This window comes from Lineus longissimus, chromosome 12 (assembly GCF_910592395.1).
Source record: "Lineus longissimus chromosome 12, tnLinLong1.2, whole genome shotgun sequence".
NCBI lineage: Eukaryota > Metazoa > Nemertea > Pilidiophora > Heteronemertea > Lineidae > Lineus > Lineus longissimus.
This window is the reverse complement of record NC_088319.1, coordinates 271,085-285,887: the sequence shown is the minus strand read 5'-3', so window position 1 is coordinate 285,887 and position 14,803 is coordinate 271,085. Positions and strand designations below refer to the sequence as shown.

Here is a 14,803-nt window from a genome sequence, read left to right as displayed (position 1 = left end):
GTAGGTTTTGTGTTATTTCAGCAGCTCGAAAGGAAATGGCCAATTTGAATCGGGCAGTCCTGCTGATGAACGAGGATACGTAGATGCAGCAGTTCATTAGAGGCAGTTTCATTTCCCTATATCTGGATATCTGCTTCTAGTAGCACTGTCTACCTGATCAGACATTCAGTATATAAACCCCACTCAGCTTTTATCCACGGATGCAATCTGTCTGCACGCACGAAGATGCTTTGATGTCATCCTGAGATACAGGTTTTTGAGACTCCGACCTCGTATTACACAGATATTGAAATATCGAGAGGCGGAGTATGTTGAAAATCACTGGTTATATCAGGATGCGCTGCAGCCGACAGAAAGGGAACACTGAAACTGCTTTGTTGCACGTGACCTACTTATGGAACTCGACCAAGGCAAGGAGGCTGAGCTGATTCTCCTCGACCTCTCGGCCGCCTTCGACACCATAGATCACTGATTAGGGTCACCGAGGTCTCGCTCGGTACTCGGGCCAATCCTCGTTTCACTTTATATTGCCTCCTTGCATCTGAACTCTTCAAAAATCAACAGATAGTGTACATGGGTACTTTATCTATATCTCGGTTACGAACTCTGATTGTAGGCAAAGGGGACTCCGCAGTAATAGCAGTGATAATGCATGCAAACAATGCATAGCACATCGAAGCATATTAATTGAGAGCATATTTGATTTATCTTCGGATTACATAACAGGAAGTAAATGTAGGTTATCATATCATTCTTCGAAAACGCAAGAACACGGCGAGTTAACTCTGGGTGACGCTGCGGCAGTGTCATGTGTCACGGCGACGACCACCAAACTACAACCCAAGTTCCAGCGAAATTAATAACTCATTGGTCAAAGAAGCGAGGCGGAAATATTTGGCGCCTTCTTAAAGTTCACGGCAATGATCCAGCTCGAATCATTAAACCCTCGCCCCATCAATTCCTTGTTAACTCTCCGCGCAAAATCGAAAATTAACTGTCCAGTTGTCATCGGTTGTGGCGTGAAATTCTGGTGCCGCACAGCCGGAAGTTCTAAATGTAGCAGACGATTGTCAACCTCGACACCAGTTTCCGAACGACCACAACCGATAATCCATACTATAATTGTCTTGACCAATAGAAATAGATAGTAAACGAAGCAATTTAGGATATCTTCGCCTTTCGCCGGTTTCGCGCGTTCATTCATGGTGCTGCTGTGTTCTTTGGCGCGTGGCACGTGATGCTCATCAATCGGCAGGTTGCAAACAGGCGCGATCAAACCAGAGATAGCTTCCGGAACTTTTGGTGCGGTTCTAAAGTTCTCAGCTTTGGTGCAGTAATTCTGAAAGTTTTGATGCAGTATGTCAGGAGTTTGGTGGAGTTTTCTGATTCTCATTCGGTGCAACAACTTAAATCATTTCGTTTGGAACAAAACGTTACGGAAAAGTCAATTTGATCTCGAGAACGCTTGAAGTTTGCCGAGCTGTTAACCGGTTAGGTTTTGTTTGGACTTGTTCGTTGGAGGGTCTTCTTGGCTGACTTCATGAGAAACTTAAAATACAGCTTTGGAATCGTTTTTGGACACAACATCGACAAGCGTTCCATTCTTACAAAGTTATACGTAAATTCTTTGTCACCTTTCTTTCCAAGAAGAGATGGAGTAAACTGAATCACTCGAAGTTCTACTCTAATGCCGGGGAATATGAATCTTATCCTGTGAGTAAACTTCGTAAACGTGACAGCAGGAGCTCTCCATGTCAGTTCAAATAACTTTGATTGAGTATTACAACAATTATTCAAACATCTCGGCATTTATTTTGAAAATGGCATTATCATAAGATAATATAACTACATGTGTCTCTGTTGAGGATATGATAAACAGTGATTTGAGACACAATTAAAATAGTGATGTATTTCAACGAGGAACAATTATTATGCGCGTTCTTCGGGACGCTGTTGCTGTCGACTTCGGTATGGAGTGGCCGGACGGGCCGGCTGCCTATCCGGGGGACGCCCGATGGCGGCGTCCGCAGTGGCGGCATACCGATCCGCGGGACTACCATTGACATTGATGAGGAAGTGTTACTTCAGGAGTTGGAGAGACAGAACAATCTCAGTACGAATGAACACGAAGACGGCGAGGTAGGTGAAACAGTCCAAATCACTATTGACATCCTGTAAATCGCATTGGCTTCTTGGGGAGAAGCGCCCTGAACAAAATCGTTGCTCTCCGAAGAAAAAAAGGGGCCCCCTTGACACTATATAGGGGCAACCCTTCTGAATCCTACTGCACACAAGGCCTTATCTTTGGACGGCCCCATCTCTACCACTAAGGGAGATAAGACAAAATATGGTGTAAGTATGGCGGCTTATCGATTGACCGAAGAACAGTGAAGAATCGATTTCCGGTAACATAGGACCCGCCCGATCTCAAGTTGTGTGACTGGTGAAACTGGTGAAACTGAGGGGGGGGGGGGGGGGGGAGTGGGTTACACCCATCTAAAATTCGTTTGAGAAAAGATCAGGCGGGATTTGTAATCAGAGAGGTAGGCCTATTCTCCTCTCTGAGTGCGGTCCGTCGATCGGGCACAGCGGTTTAAATAACTGATACCGAACTTGGGGTACTGGCGGTCTCATTAGACAACGCGAGGGGAGCAAAAAAAATGTTGACCAAAACTGCGATGAACTTACTACCACCCATTAATTCTTGGCGCTGGATTTCATCAGCTTTCCGCCTGAGGCAGACCTATAGGCCTAGCGGTTATACAGGTACTTCGAATCATCATAATTACGGATCCGGATTTGCTGCAGAGAAAATATGCTTATTTCTTCTTGTTTTGCCAAGGTTATTGTTCAAGGGAACGCCGAGGCCGGTTACCAAGTCGGGGCTTCACGTTTGATCTCGTTAGCTATCCCAGATAGTTGAGGTGTGTATGTTTTCTGGATTGGTATGAATGGATTAGGTTTAGGCCTTGTTATGTCCGAGGCATCAAAGAGTCTACACCTGTAGCTTAACCACGTGAGAAGCATTTGCAAAACTCTCATTTCAACCATATTCAAACTATAATGTCTTCCAGCTCGACACGGTCATTTCTGAAACATCTAAAAAACGAAGAGAAAGAGAATCCTTTAGTATCTAAATCTTATCTGACAATCAAAATAAACTCCCGTGCAGCTAACAAAGTGGCAATAAGTACCTGGCTGCGTCTACCTCGATCCAGTGAATACAAGCTCAAAGCGCAGTTCATTTCATGTATTTATTCAAATCTCGTTGGGACGAGACTTGGCGCGTCACTTGGGAAACAAAGATGGCGGATTGGCGCCAAAAGCTGTCAGGCAGACGACCGTTTGAATATTTGACTGAGAGTATAAGTAGATCATGTCAGGTGTAAACAATGGGCAGGTGGTGAAGCGAGGGAAGCGTTTGTTGTAAATACTCCAGGAATCTGATGGTGTTCTTGGATGTTTTATTTTGGAAGTACATGTAGCAAGTTTGCGCCGAAGTCATTCTCTAGCGACGGCTGCTTGGCTACAGACTTTTTACTGTGCTCAGAACAGGTGGCAGCAAACTTCGGGAACTACAAGAGTTGTCTGATCATGTTCTTGGCCATATACCGCGATTTACTCTTTGTCTACAAGTATTGTTTATGCTCGGAGGCAAAAGTTCCTGTTTAAGAATCTATGGAAACTTTTGCCTGGGCCGAGCCTTCTGAGATAACGTTAGGACACTTCAATTGGAATGCTTCTGCACGTTTTGACGAAGTGACAAAAAAATGCGCAAAATAGGCATTCCCATCCATTTTTTCTTCTTCACTTTGCGCGGTCTTCTTTAGCAGGGTAGACTTACTTTCCTAAGTTGGCAATAACACGATAATCTAAGCTACTCACTCAGCTAACGGAACGCTTTAAGACGCTAATTAGCAACCCATTGAGAATGGCGCGTTTTAGTGGAGCCATCGCAAATACCTCACTTATCAACCTAGGCAACAGGTCGTGAAGCTGGCATTTTAGAAGGCAGAACGCATTGTTCACTCAACCTGGCGACGAGGTCAGTTGGCGTATATACACTTCAAGTTCCGTTTACATATATCACCTGCACATCTCATACTTAGAGAAACTACATTTTAAAGGTTGAGTGTATTCATTTAAAATTTGGACAGTATTTGAATTTGAATTATGTGATCTGTGTAAATACTGACAGAAAATAGATTTCCACACACATGTACTGTAGTATTTGCATTGTCAGAAGCAATATACATGAACGTTTTCACTAACATGGATAGTGTACTTGGCTACACTACATGTATGCTGCGTCTACTTTCTAGCCAACCTGATTGAAATGGAAATCACCTCCTTTTCATGCAAGGTCTGCCAGAACACCTGTGCAAAACCACATGCATTAACACAGAAATGCACGTGATTTCTGCCCAAGTAGCTATGAAATGAACCGTTGGCTCCCCTTGAATGTAAATAGCCAATTAAAGTGCCATCTTCGCCGGGGATGTTTTAGTGGCGCTAGAAAGCGGCGGACTCCACTCATCACTCATACCTGCGCGACAAATTGGCGGTAGGAAGGTGAGATATTTGCCACTTCTTGGTGCTAACGATGCTAACCCATTCAAGGCTAATTATATTTCAAAGGAAAGCACCATAGCTTTAGAACTTTAATATTGAGAGGGCGTCGGCTGCTGGCTTCATCAGCCAGAGCTGTCTGGGTACTGTTGAATCGAATCCTGCTGAGAAAGAAAACATGAAGTACCAGACAAGAACAAGACAGAGGAGCAAGACAGAAGCAGGAGACGAATAACAAACCATGAGACGTGCATTTGCACCTTGATTACAATGAACCACTGCTTACAGTGTATAATATACTACGCGCCGTCTGCGCCTCGTTTCGACGGCAGCGTTGAAGCGGTCAAAAAGCACTCAAAATCACATTCCATTGTTTAGTTTGAGGTGTTTCTAAAGCCTGACCATCAAATTGACATCTCTAATCAGGACACTTCTCCTTTAACGACAGCACTTGTCAGTCCAGGGGGTGTCCTTAATAAAGAGGTTCTACTACACATGTATGAATAAAGTGTAACCTTTTTTACAGGTGTCCAAAACGCTTGACCCTCAGGGCAGCTGGTTATCCTTCGTTAGACATTCCGACAGAATAGACAGTGCGAGAAAAGCCGCAAGAAAAGAGCAACGCAAACAAAAGAACAGTCACCGGAAGTTGGTAAGTAAAGGTCGGAAATGGTCAAGCGCTGATTGACCTAGAGAATTTGTTATGATGACATATGATGTCCTCATTGCGCAAAGCACTTGTGTTTGATTTTATCCTAGAATGGCAAGCATTACCGATTATCTCATTTCGTCGTGTTGCCACCTTGTGAGACGATCGGGTACGAATCGAAAATTTCATTTAACGTCTTGTGTCTAGGCGCAGAAGCGGTCACGAATAGATCACAATGTATATTGAACGTGATGACTCCATGCGGAAATATGAAGCGTTCGTCGATTTTCCCAAAATCAGCACTATCTCAGAAAAATCATCGCCAGACACGGCGAAGGCGTCAAGACGGTTGTCTCGTCCGATTATTCGCCTCCTTCGAATTAATTCTCCCTCTGATTCAATGATTTCAATTATTGGGGTGAAATCGATCAAGAATAAGCGGCGACAGGTTGGAGACGAAGAGACGGGCACTCGTCACTTCGGCAACGCACGCCACCCGTAAGCAGCGATACCGCGACCTAACACCGACTAATTACACGAGAAGTGTGAAAACGCACTCAAGAAACAAATTATGCGGAAATATTTCGGATGAAACATTCAGATTATGCAGTTATCTGTGCACATCCAGGTTTTGATGATGTGGTTAATGATACACGAAGGCGCCATGTGCCAATGACGGGCGGCGTCGCGAGCGGCCGATTAGCGCAGACGACATCAATGCATCGACAACAATGCAACCCAATCACTTCACGACAACAACGCACCTGTTCCGCTGGCGCCGGGCAGTCCCGTCCACACCAAAGACGGCTATTCTCGGCCACCGACACTGCGCAGTATTACCAACAACAACAGACAAATTAAAGGCTTTGATGACTTTGAATTGGTGTCCCATTAACTTTCTCTAAATGGCCCTTGTCATTGATCATTCCCACAGCGGGTTTGTCTAATTACCTTCTATTTATCGAAGGTGTTGCAGCGGACGCGCCCTCGGCAAAGCTCGGTAGTGTTCCGTATTGTCGCCCGATGCCGAAACAGAGGAGTGGGATATTGTATTTTCTGACAAGAGTCATACAAGAAACTCAAAATAAACCGCATAAGCGTTTTTTTCTGAGCCATGTGTAACATTAAGATGTTGGCTTCAATGCATTTCCCCCAAATATCGTAAAATTTCTGATTAATGTGGGAAGCGATGGGCCTTCCCAAGGTCACTGATGGGAATGTATCAAATGCAGGTGGGGTACTAGCATTTTAAAGGCTAAGGAGAGTTGCTGCTTAGTTGCTGGCAACAAAGGTTCGACTTCAACATCTGACCTCATTACACTGGGTAAATTATAGTAGGATAAGTTCTTCAGCGCTCCGTACATGCATATACTCATGTAATACAGCCGCTATTTCGCTCTCACACCCGCCAACTCCTGCACCAACACACCTATCAAACCTCACAAATTATTCAGCCAATTATTCCAACAGAGAAAATACGGAAACAGGAACAAAATTCCGGCTAAATCGGTTTAAAACCAAATCTTGCTAATTTGTCCCAAGGAATGGAATTTTTTATTCATTTCGTTCATTCCTGTCGTAACTTTGCCGAAGGAAGTGGGAGCTCTTCTTCCAAGGTTGTGTTCATGAAGCAACTGATGCAGATATTGGGACAGTACAATAATGGAGATGAATAGAAGAGCGAGAGCTGTACAATCCGTGGCACCTCAAAGCCATCACTCCCTGAACAATAAAATGGGACCAATTCTCCAGGGGACAACATTTACTTTCTTATCGGCGTAAATGGAATGGTCCATGGACCATGTGCTCACCTAGCTTTGTGATGTGTTGTTTAGGGTTGTGGGAATGGTTAGTGCCATGACTGTTCAGAAAAGAAAGTTGACTCTGCTGTTTAGTAATTTTGCAGTGGTGTTTCGCGGCTATTTGTAGCAACATTTTGAACGTTGACCTCTGCGACCTTATACAAGGGTAAACACCAAAGCTACTTCTCTTAAGAAGACATGATTCAGGATAAAGTTGATTTTCCACCTAGCTAGCCACCTGGCCTGCAGTCATATGTACAACGTTTCAAGTACATAGCCCTTGTGATTACGAAACGTGACATGCTAATGGAAGACGGGCGACAACGACGGACGACGGATGCTCAAAGAGCTGAGAAAAAGACCCAGCCGGCAGACCCGATATGGTCTCGTCTTGTTTGGCATCATTTGAACCTGTGCCTATTTTCCTTTCAGACGGGTCATCCTGGTCCCCGGGGACCAGAGGGTCCACCGGGACCGCCGGGGCCTCCCGGACCGCCCGGTGGCACATTCACCAGAGAGAAGATACTGAACGAATTCAGAGCTTTAGTCAAAGGTAGGTTAGGAATCAGACATAGTCATGGTTTCGTGATGCACCACTCAATGTTGACCTTGTACCCCTCCCCATACTCCGGCAATCGACACATTGTTGACACTTTGCATCCACTATATCAGCCAGGACTTGAAATAAAAGTAAAAGATTCACCCCATTTTTCCCAAAAAATTTTTAAAATGTATAGTCAAATGTTAGAAGTTACTTCCTATTAAATATGATAAAGGGGAGAGGGAATTGACAACATCTCTTAAGTTAAGCTTCCTTAAGTTAAGCTTCCTTAAGTTAAGCTTCCTTAAGTTAAGCTTCCTTAAGTTAAGCTTCCTTAAGTTAAGCTTCCTTAAGTTAAGCTTCCTTAAGTTAAGCTTCCTTAAGTTAAGCTTCCTTAAGTTAAGCTTCCTTAAGTTAAGCTTCCTTAAGTTAAGCTTCCTTAAGTTAAGTTTCCTGATATTTTGTTCTTATTTCCGAACAGAAGCAGCAGAAAACAGAGCAGAAATACTTATAGCCGAAAGGGTAGGTAACTTCATTCATCAGGTTTTGAAAGATTACGTTTTCCGTACGTAACTTGCAGATCCTCCCTATTATCATAAACCATCGTCATTTTCTGGTGATATCGATAACACGTGAGCGATACATTCTAGACAGTCAAGCCAGGGCGGTTCCAAATGTAAGAAAGTACTACCAAGAATCTATAGCTAAAGGTGTAGTACTCACACAAGATTGAATTACACCTACGTGTAGTTCTAAAATCGAAGCTCAGGTGGCGCACAATCTATTGGTTCAATCTATATTCCTACTCATGCATCCGTGTTTACTGTTTACAGTAGGCCAAGCACTGTGAGTTATTGATGGCCATCACAATGAACGGTTGCACTGGCAATTCATCTCAAAATGTGATATAAAAAATTTAGCACGTGAATTTCAACAGATCTCTGGATCTAATCAAAATACCAGTAGGCCTAAACAGCAAATGTGTACGGCCATCAGAAATACCCGAACTTTCAGAAGCTATGTTAATCGTGATAATTTGTTTTGTTTATATTTTCAGTGTCCCGGATGTAGTCTCCCTGGCAACAACACATTACCAGAGAGTCTGCATCATCTACCGAGAGTGTCGTCTGCTTTTAGATGCCAGCTTGGGACAATAGGTGTCGCTAAAAACACGATACTGGAATTGAAAAACTTTGAAATTGTGAGTGAGGCTTATCATGCACTATACATGTATTGCCTGTATATAGTTCATCTCCAATTAAGTAGATCGAGATGGCCGCTAATTACCGGTTTTTCTACTCTCCTAGCCCGCCCCATGAACGAATTATAAATAGGATGACGAGGAGTCTAATTCCTTTTTGCTATATTGTAATTCTTTCTGTGTGTCCCGTTCTTTCTGTGATCCCTTGAACCAGCACCACAAATTTGCCATTTCTTTCCACAGCCATTCAGCCGGAGTGGGTCGTTCAGTAAAAGTGGTAGCTTCGACCCGCATGAGGGACGCTACACGGCGCCACGGACGGGCGTCTACCAATTCTCTGCCAATCTCCACATCCGACACAACCCCGTCACCGCCCGGCAGCCTCGCTTACAGAATAAACAGAGCAGCGCCCTCTTACGGAAGGGTGACAAGTTCAAGGTCATGATTTGTATGAACTCCTCTTGCAGGAAATATCCGTAAGTTGATATTGTAGAGTACCATGATTTCACCTTTACAAGGTCTGTTACGGCATGTGGCCGGGTCGTTGTGTGGAGAATGGTGAATCCCTCATCAAGGGATGACACTTACAAACACTAATTTTGGAAAAGGCCTAGCATGAAGTCACCTGACGAAAACAAATTGGACCCCCTCCTGTCGCCTGTTGACCAACCCTCAAACCAGTAACGTATTGTTCTTTCCACAGAACCTTGGAACATAGCTCTGGTTTTGAGAGCAACAGCCGAACCTTCACCATTAGCTTCAGTGGTCTACTCGAAATGGAGGTAAGCACGCCATTTTCAACAGCCTGTTTAGGGGGTAGGAACGCCATTTTCAGGAGTGGGAGAGGCCATTATCACCAGCCTCTTCAGGGGATACGGACATCATTTTCAACAGAGCCTGTTGAGGGGTAGGAGCACCACTTTCAGAACTAAAAACATGGCAAGCATGATATGTGGCCACTGATTGCCCACTTCCTGGCCAGCCAGAATACCAACCAGGATGTTGGCGAATGGATGGTTAAAAGTGTATAAATTTTTTCCATTATTTCAGGCTGGTGACTATGTGTCCATCTTCATTCAGAACCGATCACCACGATTCTTTTCCGTCTACAAGGGTTCGGACTTCAGTGGGATGCTGGTCAATTGGTAGAGAAGCCACGCCACATTCTCCAGGCAAATAGAAGGATATTCTCTCTGCCAACACAGACAACAGAAGGTCCCGGATGTATCACAGGCGCGTGGCGATGTCAGAAGCAACAGATCAGAAGACCATCGATTAGTCATCACAAAACATACAGAAAACGCGCCTATCACCTGAACATGACAGATACTATGTGTTAAGGTTTTGTTAGGTTGTTGTGTCAATCAATTCTTGGCTGATCGATCGCTATGATTCTGGCATCTTCACTCGCCTCTGATCTACTCCATGAATCGGGAGCAGCAGATCTAAAATGGCGGCTGGTGTTGGCAGTGTCGAAACGACATAGTTACGCGACTGCGCAAGAGTCTGGCCTCGCTGGTCGAACTGGAATCCGAGATGTTACGTAGAGTGGAGAGACCAGAATGCGATATAGAAAGGAATGAACCTGGGGACTGTTTCTCCTGGTGGACGAGGTGTGACTGAAATACAAGTCCTTCTTGAATGGGAGTCCAATACAACAGATCTTGGATGAGGCTGCTACATGTTGTGCTCGCCACGAGAAGATATTGCGCTCGATGTCGCTCAGCATCGATACAGGGGTTGCCAATGCGGTAGACATTGTATGGAACCCCAGATGGCCTTATAGTCAGTGATGTCGGGACCTCGAAACAACTCGAATGGCTTGAATTTAGGTGTACATGTATATTCTTCAGCAATTAAATTAAGAATTACAACAAGATACATTCGACTGATTTATTCACTTCAATATTGCACTCAGTCATTCGGGCATTTTGACTCGGGTTTACTTCGGGGCCGAGATGCGGGTGATCCAGAAATTGGGACTGTTTCTCCTGGTGGACGAGGTGTGACTGAAATACAAGTCCTTCTTGAATGGGAGTCCAATACAACAGATCTTGGATAAGGCTGCTACATGTTGTGCTCGCCACGAGAAGATATTGTGGGGGCGATACTGTGTGGGGGGGGGGGGCGGACTTGGTTAACCTGATGGAAAATAACGATGGAATGAAAGTACATGTCATTCCTCATTCACCAGCGGTCCCCTTGAATCGTCTTCCAGTAACTCTAGCAGGTTGAAGGAGTGCCTTTCATTGGACATGGGCCTGTCCTGGTGGAACCGAGAAGTTGGTGCCCAAAAGAACATAGGCCGGATAATGACCTCAGTCTTCACGTCATCATGTTCCTGAATCAAAATGATCGAAGGCCACTGCCATCCTCAAGTGGAGCAATGTCAAGATGGCGCTTCGACTGCCTTCAGTCTCAATGAGTCTCGCCCTTCATACACAATGTTTAACATCCTAGTCAGAAGCAGACATTGATGCAATTTTCCCCGAAGTGGTGTGCGTATAACCAGACGACCGCTCAGATTTCTTGCAAAAGCGCATGCGCCAGAGATGGCGAATGCGTGCGTTGCTGAAGAAAACTGCCGCAAGCAGGATTCCTTGGCTGCCGTTTAAGATGACGAAAACATAACGGAGGACCTGACTGTCATCATGCTCGGCAAGGAAACCCAGCGCCCAGGACGTCCCCAGAATGACTGACAACTTCACATACGGTAGAAAATTCATGACCGCTGTATGTGACGACTTTGTTTGGACCTTGGCAGTGACCTTCCTGACCTTCACGATGTTGACCACCGTCAAGACGAACAGGGTCAACTTGATCGTGCACAGGATGCCGACGGGAACTAGGAAGGTTATAATCTTCTGGTAGAAGTTGCCCAACCAACACTTCTTCCTGTCACCATAACTGAAGCCAAGCTCAGGGACGGTGAACGTGACGATGACCGATGTTGTCACGACTAGTGCCGGACTGCCATACGCGTAGAGACACCCTTTGACGAACGATTTCACGCTCGCAACTTGGCTTGTCTTTATCGAATCGGGCCGGAATGTGTTCCACGTGTTTGCTGCAATAACACTCATCCAGGCAAAGGACGTCAGCCAGAAGAAATGTTGGGCAACTGCCAATACCGAGCAGACGATGTGGAGGTGTGTTAGCAGTGGACCTAATAGGAGGAACAGGTAAGCCAGGAACAGGTTGGGGCAGAGAGACATCAAGTTCTGGCCTGGTTGGTTCCGGATCTCCTTATGGACACAGTGGGTCACAAAGACCGCCGCTAATCCAAACAATGAGAGTGATAGAAGGACTTCGCTGAGGTAATCCAAGGTAGTCTTCACGTACTCACAGGTCACAACCTTGGATTCCATTTCTTCTCCACTTGCGAGAAACGTGTACCGGATCTCTTGATTAGACAGATGGTACCGCTGCGTACTGGAGTTTATAACAACAAGACTGCCATCAAGACTAAACTGACCGTTCTGGTATTCCTGTAGTGTATGGCACAGTCTCGCTTGGTCCTGGTTTGAGACATGAATCGAACTAGCGACACTGTCATTGGGGCCCAGATTAAACCCCAGTCTTGTTACATTTCGCGAGATTAGGTCCAGTATTCTCTGTAACTTCCCGCTGCGGTAAACAACAAGAACGGCATTCAGTGTCAAATTGCAAATGTTTCCCGAGCTGCTCTTTTGTCTCTGGCAGACGACATCAATATACTTAACAATCACGTCCATGACTTCTCCGAGATACATGATGGCTGGTCTAACAGACTCGATAAACATGCGTTTCACTTCGCTCTTCCCGAATGATTTCATGAGAAACAAACTCATGTTTACCTTGGCATACAGTTTGTAATCTCGTGCGCAAATCTCGCTGTCTATTAAGTCTTCCATGGGACACCTCCGACATCCGCCGTACTGGATGTCTACGTATTCATCTTTCGGGCACAAACCATCGTCTTTGGTGGCGAAAATTTCAACCAAAGACTTGTGAGACGAATCTCCATCGTCAGTATCGTTAACCGGGAAAGGGCTAGAGCCGTCACTGCACGATACGTCGCTGTGATTCCGACTGTCGCTGTAGGGGAACACCTTCCTCCATGTGTCATCACCATTCTGATTCTTCACTATCACAGGAGCGTAGTACTTTTCGCATAGCAGACTGTCATTCATTCCGTCAAATCCTCCCATGCACGTTTCAGTCTCACTTTTAGCGCAGGTTTTCATCTTGTCCGACGCGTTGAACCCAGTTACATCTTTGAAGCAATGCCGAAAAACTAACTCAGTCAGAGTTGTGGGGGTGAGGAGGAATCCACATCTGAAGGACGGAATGATCAACTGCACATTTGAGCTCATCCAGATCCCAGTACAGCAAAATAAACAATAAGAGTTTGCGAACAGGACTTCCCCGTAAGTTAAAGGAACATACGGCAATATTTCTCCTATTTTTTCTGGGCTTATTTCGCCCTCGCACTTATCAGCGATTTCCCTTGATGTATCGGTCGGGCAAGTAGCAACCGTCGCAAACAACCCAGACCTATCATCAGTCAGGGCATACTTCCCGATTTTCAGCAACTGGCATCTCTTGTAATGTTGAACAGTGTCTACCAGGTTGTTATCAGGATGTGTGCCACAATATTTTTCAAAATCGTAGCAACACCGCCCCGTAAGTTTACACGTGGTTCTGCACGAGCAATGTATATTTCCACTATACACGACCTTTTCATTTTCGCACTGATTTTCACAAGTTGAATTGCCACAGGCATAAATTGTGGTGCTATCTACAGAAACTATCCGCCAGGTTTCCGATGTGCCTGTTTTATCTTTCTTTAAAGGTTGTCCTGCAGATGGAAGAGAACTACTTTGGTCACAATCCTGATCCTTAGAATGTTGAACTCCCGAAAGGCCGTCATTTGCTGTCGATTTGTTTCCACATTCGTGGCCAGACGACGGAAGTACCACCATGGTTGTCGTTGCCGATGTCTCACTGGCGACATTCCCCGTTTCTTCTGTGGGAATCAGTCCTGAAAAGACAAGTGAAACAATCTGTGAGTGAGGGCTGCTATACATCTGGTGGGTGGATCATTGATGCTTGGTAGTGACCGAAACAATCTTGAGGTCCACAGTAAAGTGCGGTTGAAACTAAGGCTCTGCACTCGTGCACATTATGATGCCACACGTGTGTATCAAGATGCTCAAACAAAACAACAGTTAGAAAGGCCTCCTATTTCAGCCATTGATGTCATTGCATGAAAAAAATGTCTTACCTGAGATTGTAGATATCCTTAGGAATAGAAAACAAAATATCGGCAGGATTGAAACGAATGACATCATGATGTCTCTTCCACCGGACTGCGTCTATCCACGCAGCAAGAGCCAGCTGGCTTGATTGCAAAGCTGTCAGTGTCAGATCATCTCCCGCCACGATGACTAAATCAACGAAGGCTGCGCAGGCAACTCTTTTTAAAAATACCTGGATCGAAATGTGCGCAGGCGCGTAACAAAGTCTGTCAACACAGGCCGCCATTTTGGACCGCTGCTCCACGATTCGTTGAGTCGACACAGGTGCGTGAAGACACCCGAATCATAGTGATCGATTAGCCCAGAATCAATTGTCACTGACAACTTAAAAACTATTCACATATTACTCTTCAGGATTCATGCATGTTTTCTGTAGTTGTTGTGGTGACTGATTGACCGCTAATTGATCTGTTGATTCTGATATCGTCGCGCCTGTGACGCCTCCAACACCACATGAAATGTAATCCGATCTGTGTTGGTAGAGAGAATATCCTTCAATTTGCTTGCTCTTTACAACGTTATGTACTCGAGCAAATTTGAGTACTTTCTCATGGAGTCTAACGTTGAACGCATGTTATAACCATCTATCGTGATGTAACTCTCCGCTCAGATTGGCAAAGCAAATTGACACGCGAAGATCAGGACTTTGAATAAATTGACTTCATGACCTACTTTCCATAGTAAAACATCACGTGACCAGCAAATGAAATGAACACGACCATTCACTTGACCACTGTAGTA

General features: G+C 45.0%; 2 protein-coding genes across 3 annotated transcripts; one reads left to right on the top strand and one right to left on the bottom strand.

Moving 5' to 3' along the window:
• Positions 1-1,209: 1,209 nt before the first annotated feature.
• LOC135497277 (adipolin-like) lies at positions 1,210-10,645 on the top strand. The gene is made up of 8 exons (XM_064787048.1): positions 1,210-2,139; positions 5,096-5,221; positions 7,453-7,573; positions 8,043-8,083; positions 8,619-8,762; positions 9,006-9,238; positions 9,466-9,544; positions 9,813-10,645. The coding sequence occupies exons 1-8, from the start codon at positions 1,906-1,908 to the stop codon at positions 9,909-9,911; spliced, it is 1,077 nt and encodes a 358-aa protein (XP_064643118.1). The 5' UTR covers positions 1,210-1,905; the 3' UTR covers positions 9,912-10,645.
• Positions 10,646-10,656: 11 nt separating this feature from the next.
• Positions 10,657-14,651, bottom strand: LOC135497276 (uncharacterized). Of its 2 annotated transcripts, XM_064787047.1 has the most exons (3): positions 14,460-14,651; positions 14,029-14,234; positions 10,657-13,785 (listed from the first exon to the last, which is right to left on the bottom strand). In XM_064787047.1, exons 2-3 carry the CDS (start codon positions 14,093-14,095, stop codon positions 11,219-11,221), a joined length of 2,634 nt encoding a protein of 877 aa, XP_064643117.1. In that variant the 5' UTR covers positions 14,096-14,234; positions 14,460-14,651; the 3' UTR covers positions 10,657-11,218. The 2 variants fall into 2 exon arrangements, with proteins under 2 accessions (XP_064643117.1, XP_064643116.1); XM_064787046.1 differs by having other exon boundaries at positions 14,029-14,651.
• Positions 14,652-14,803: the final 152 nt, after the last annotated feature.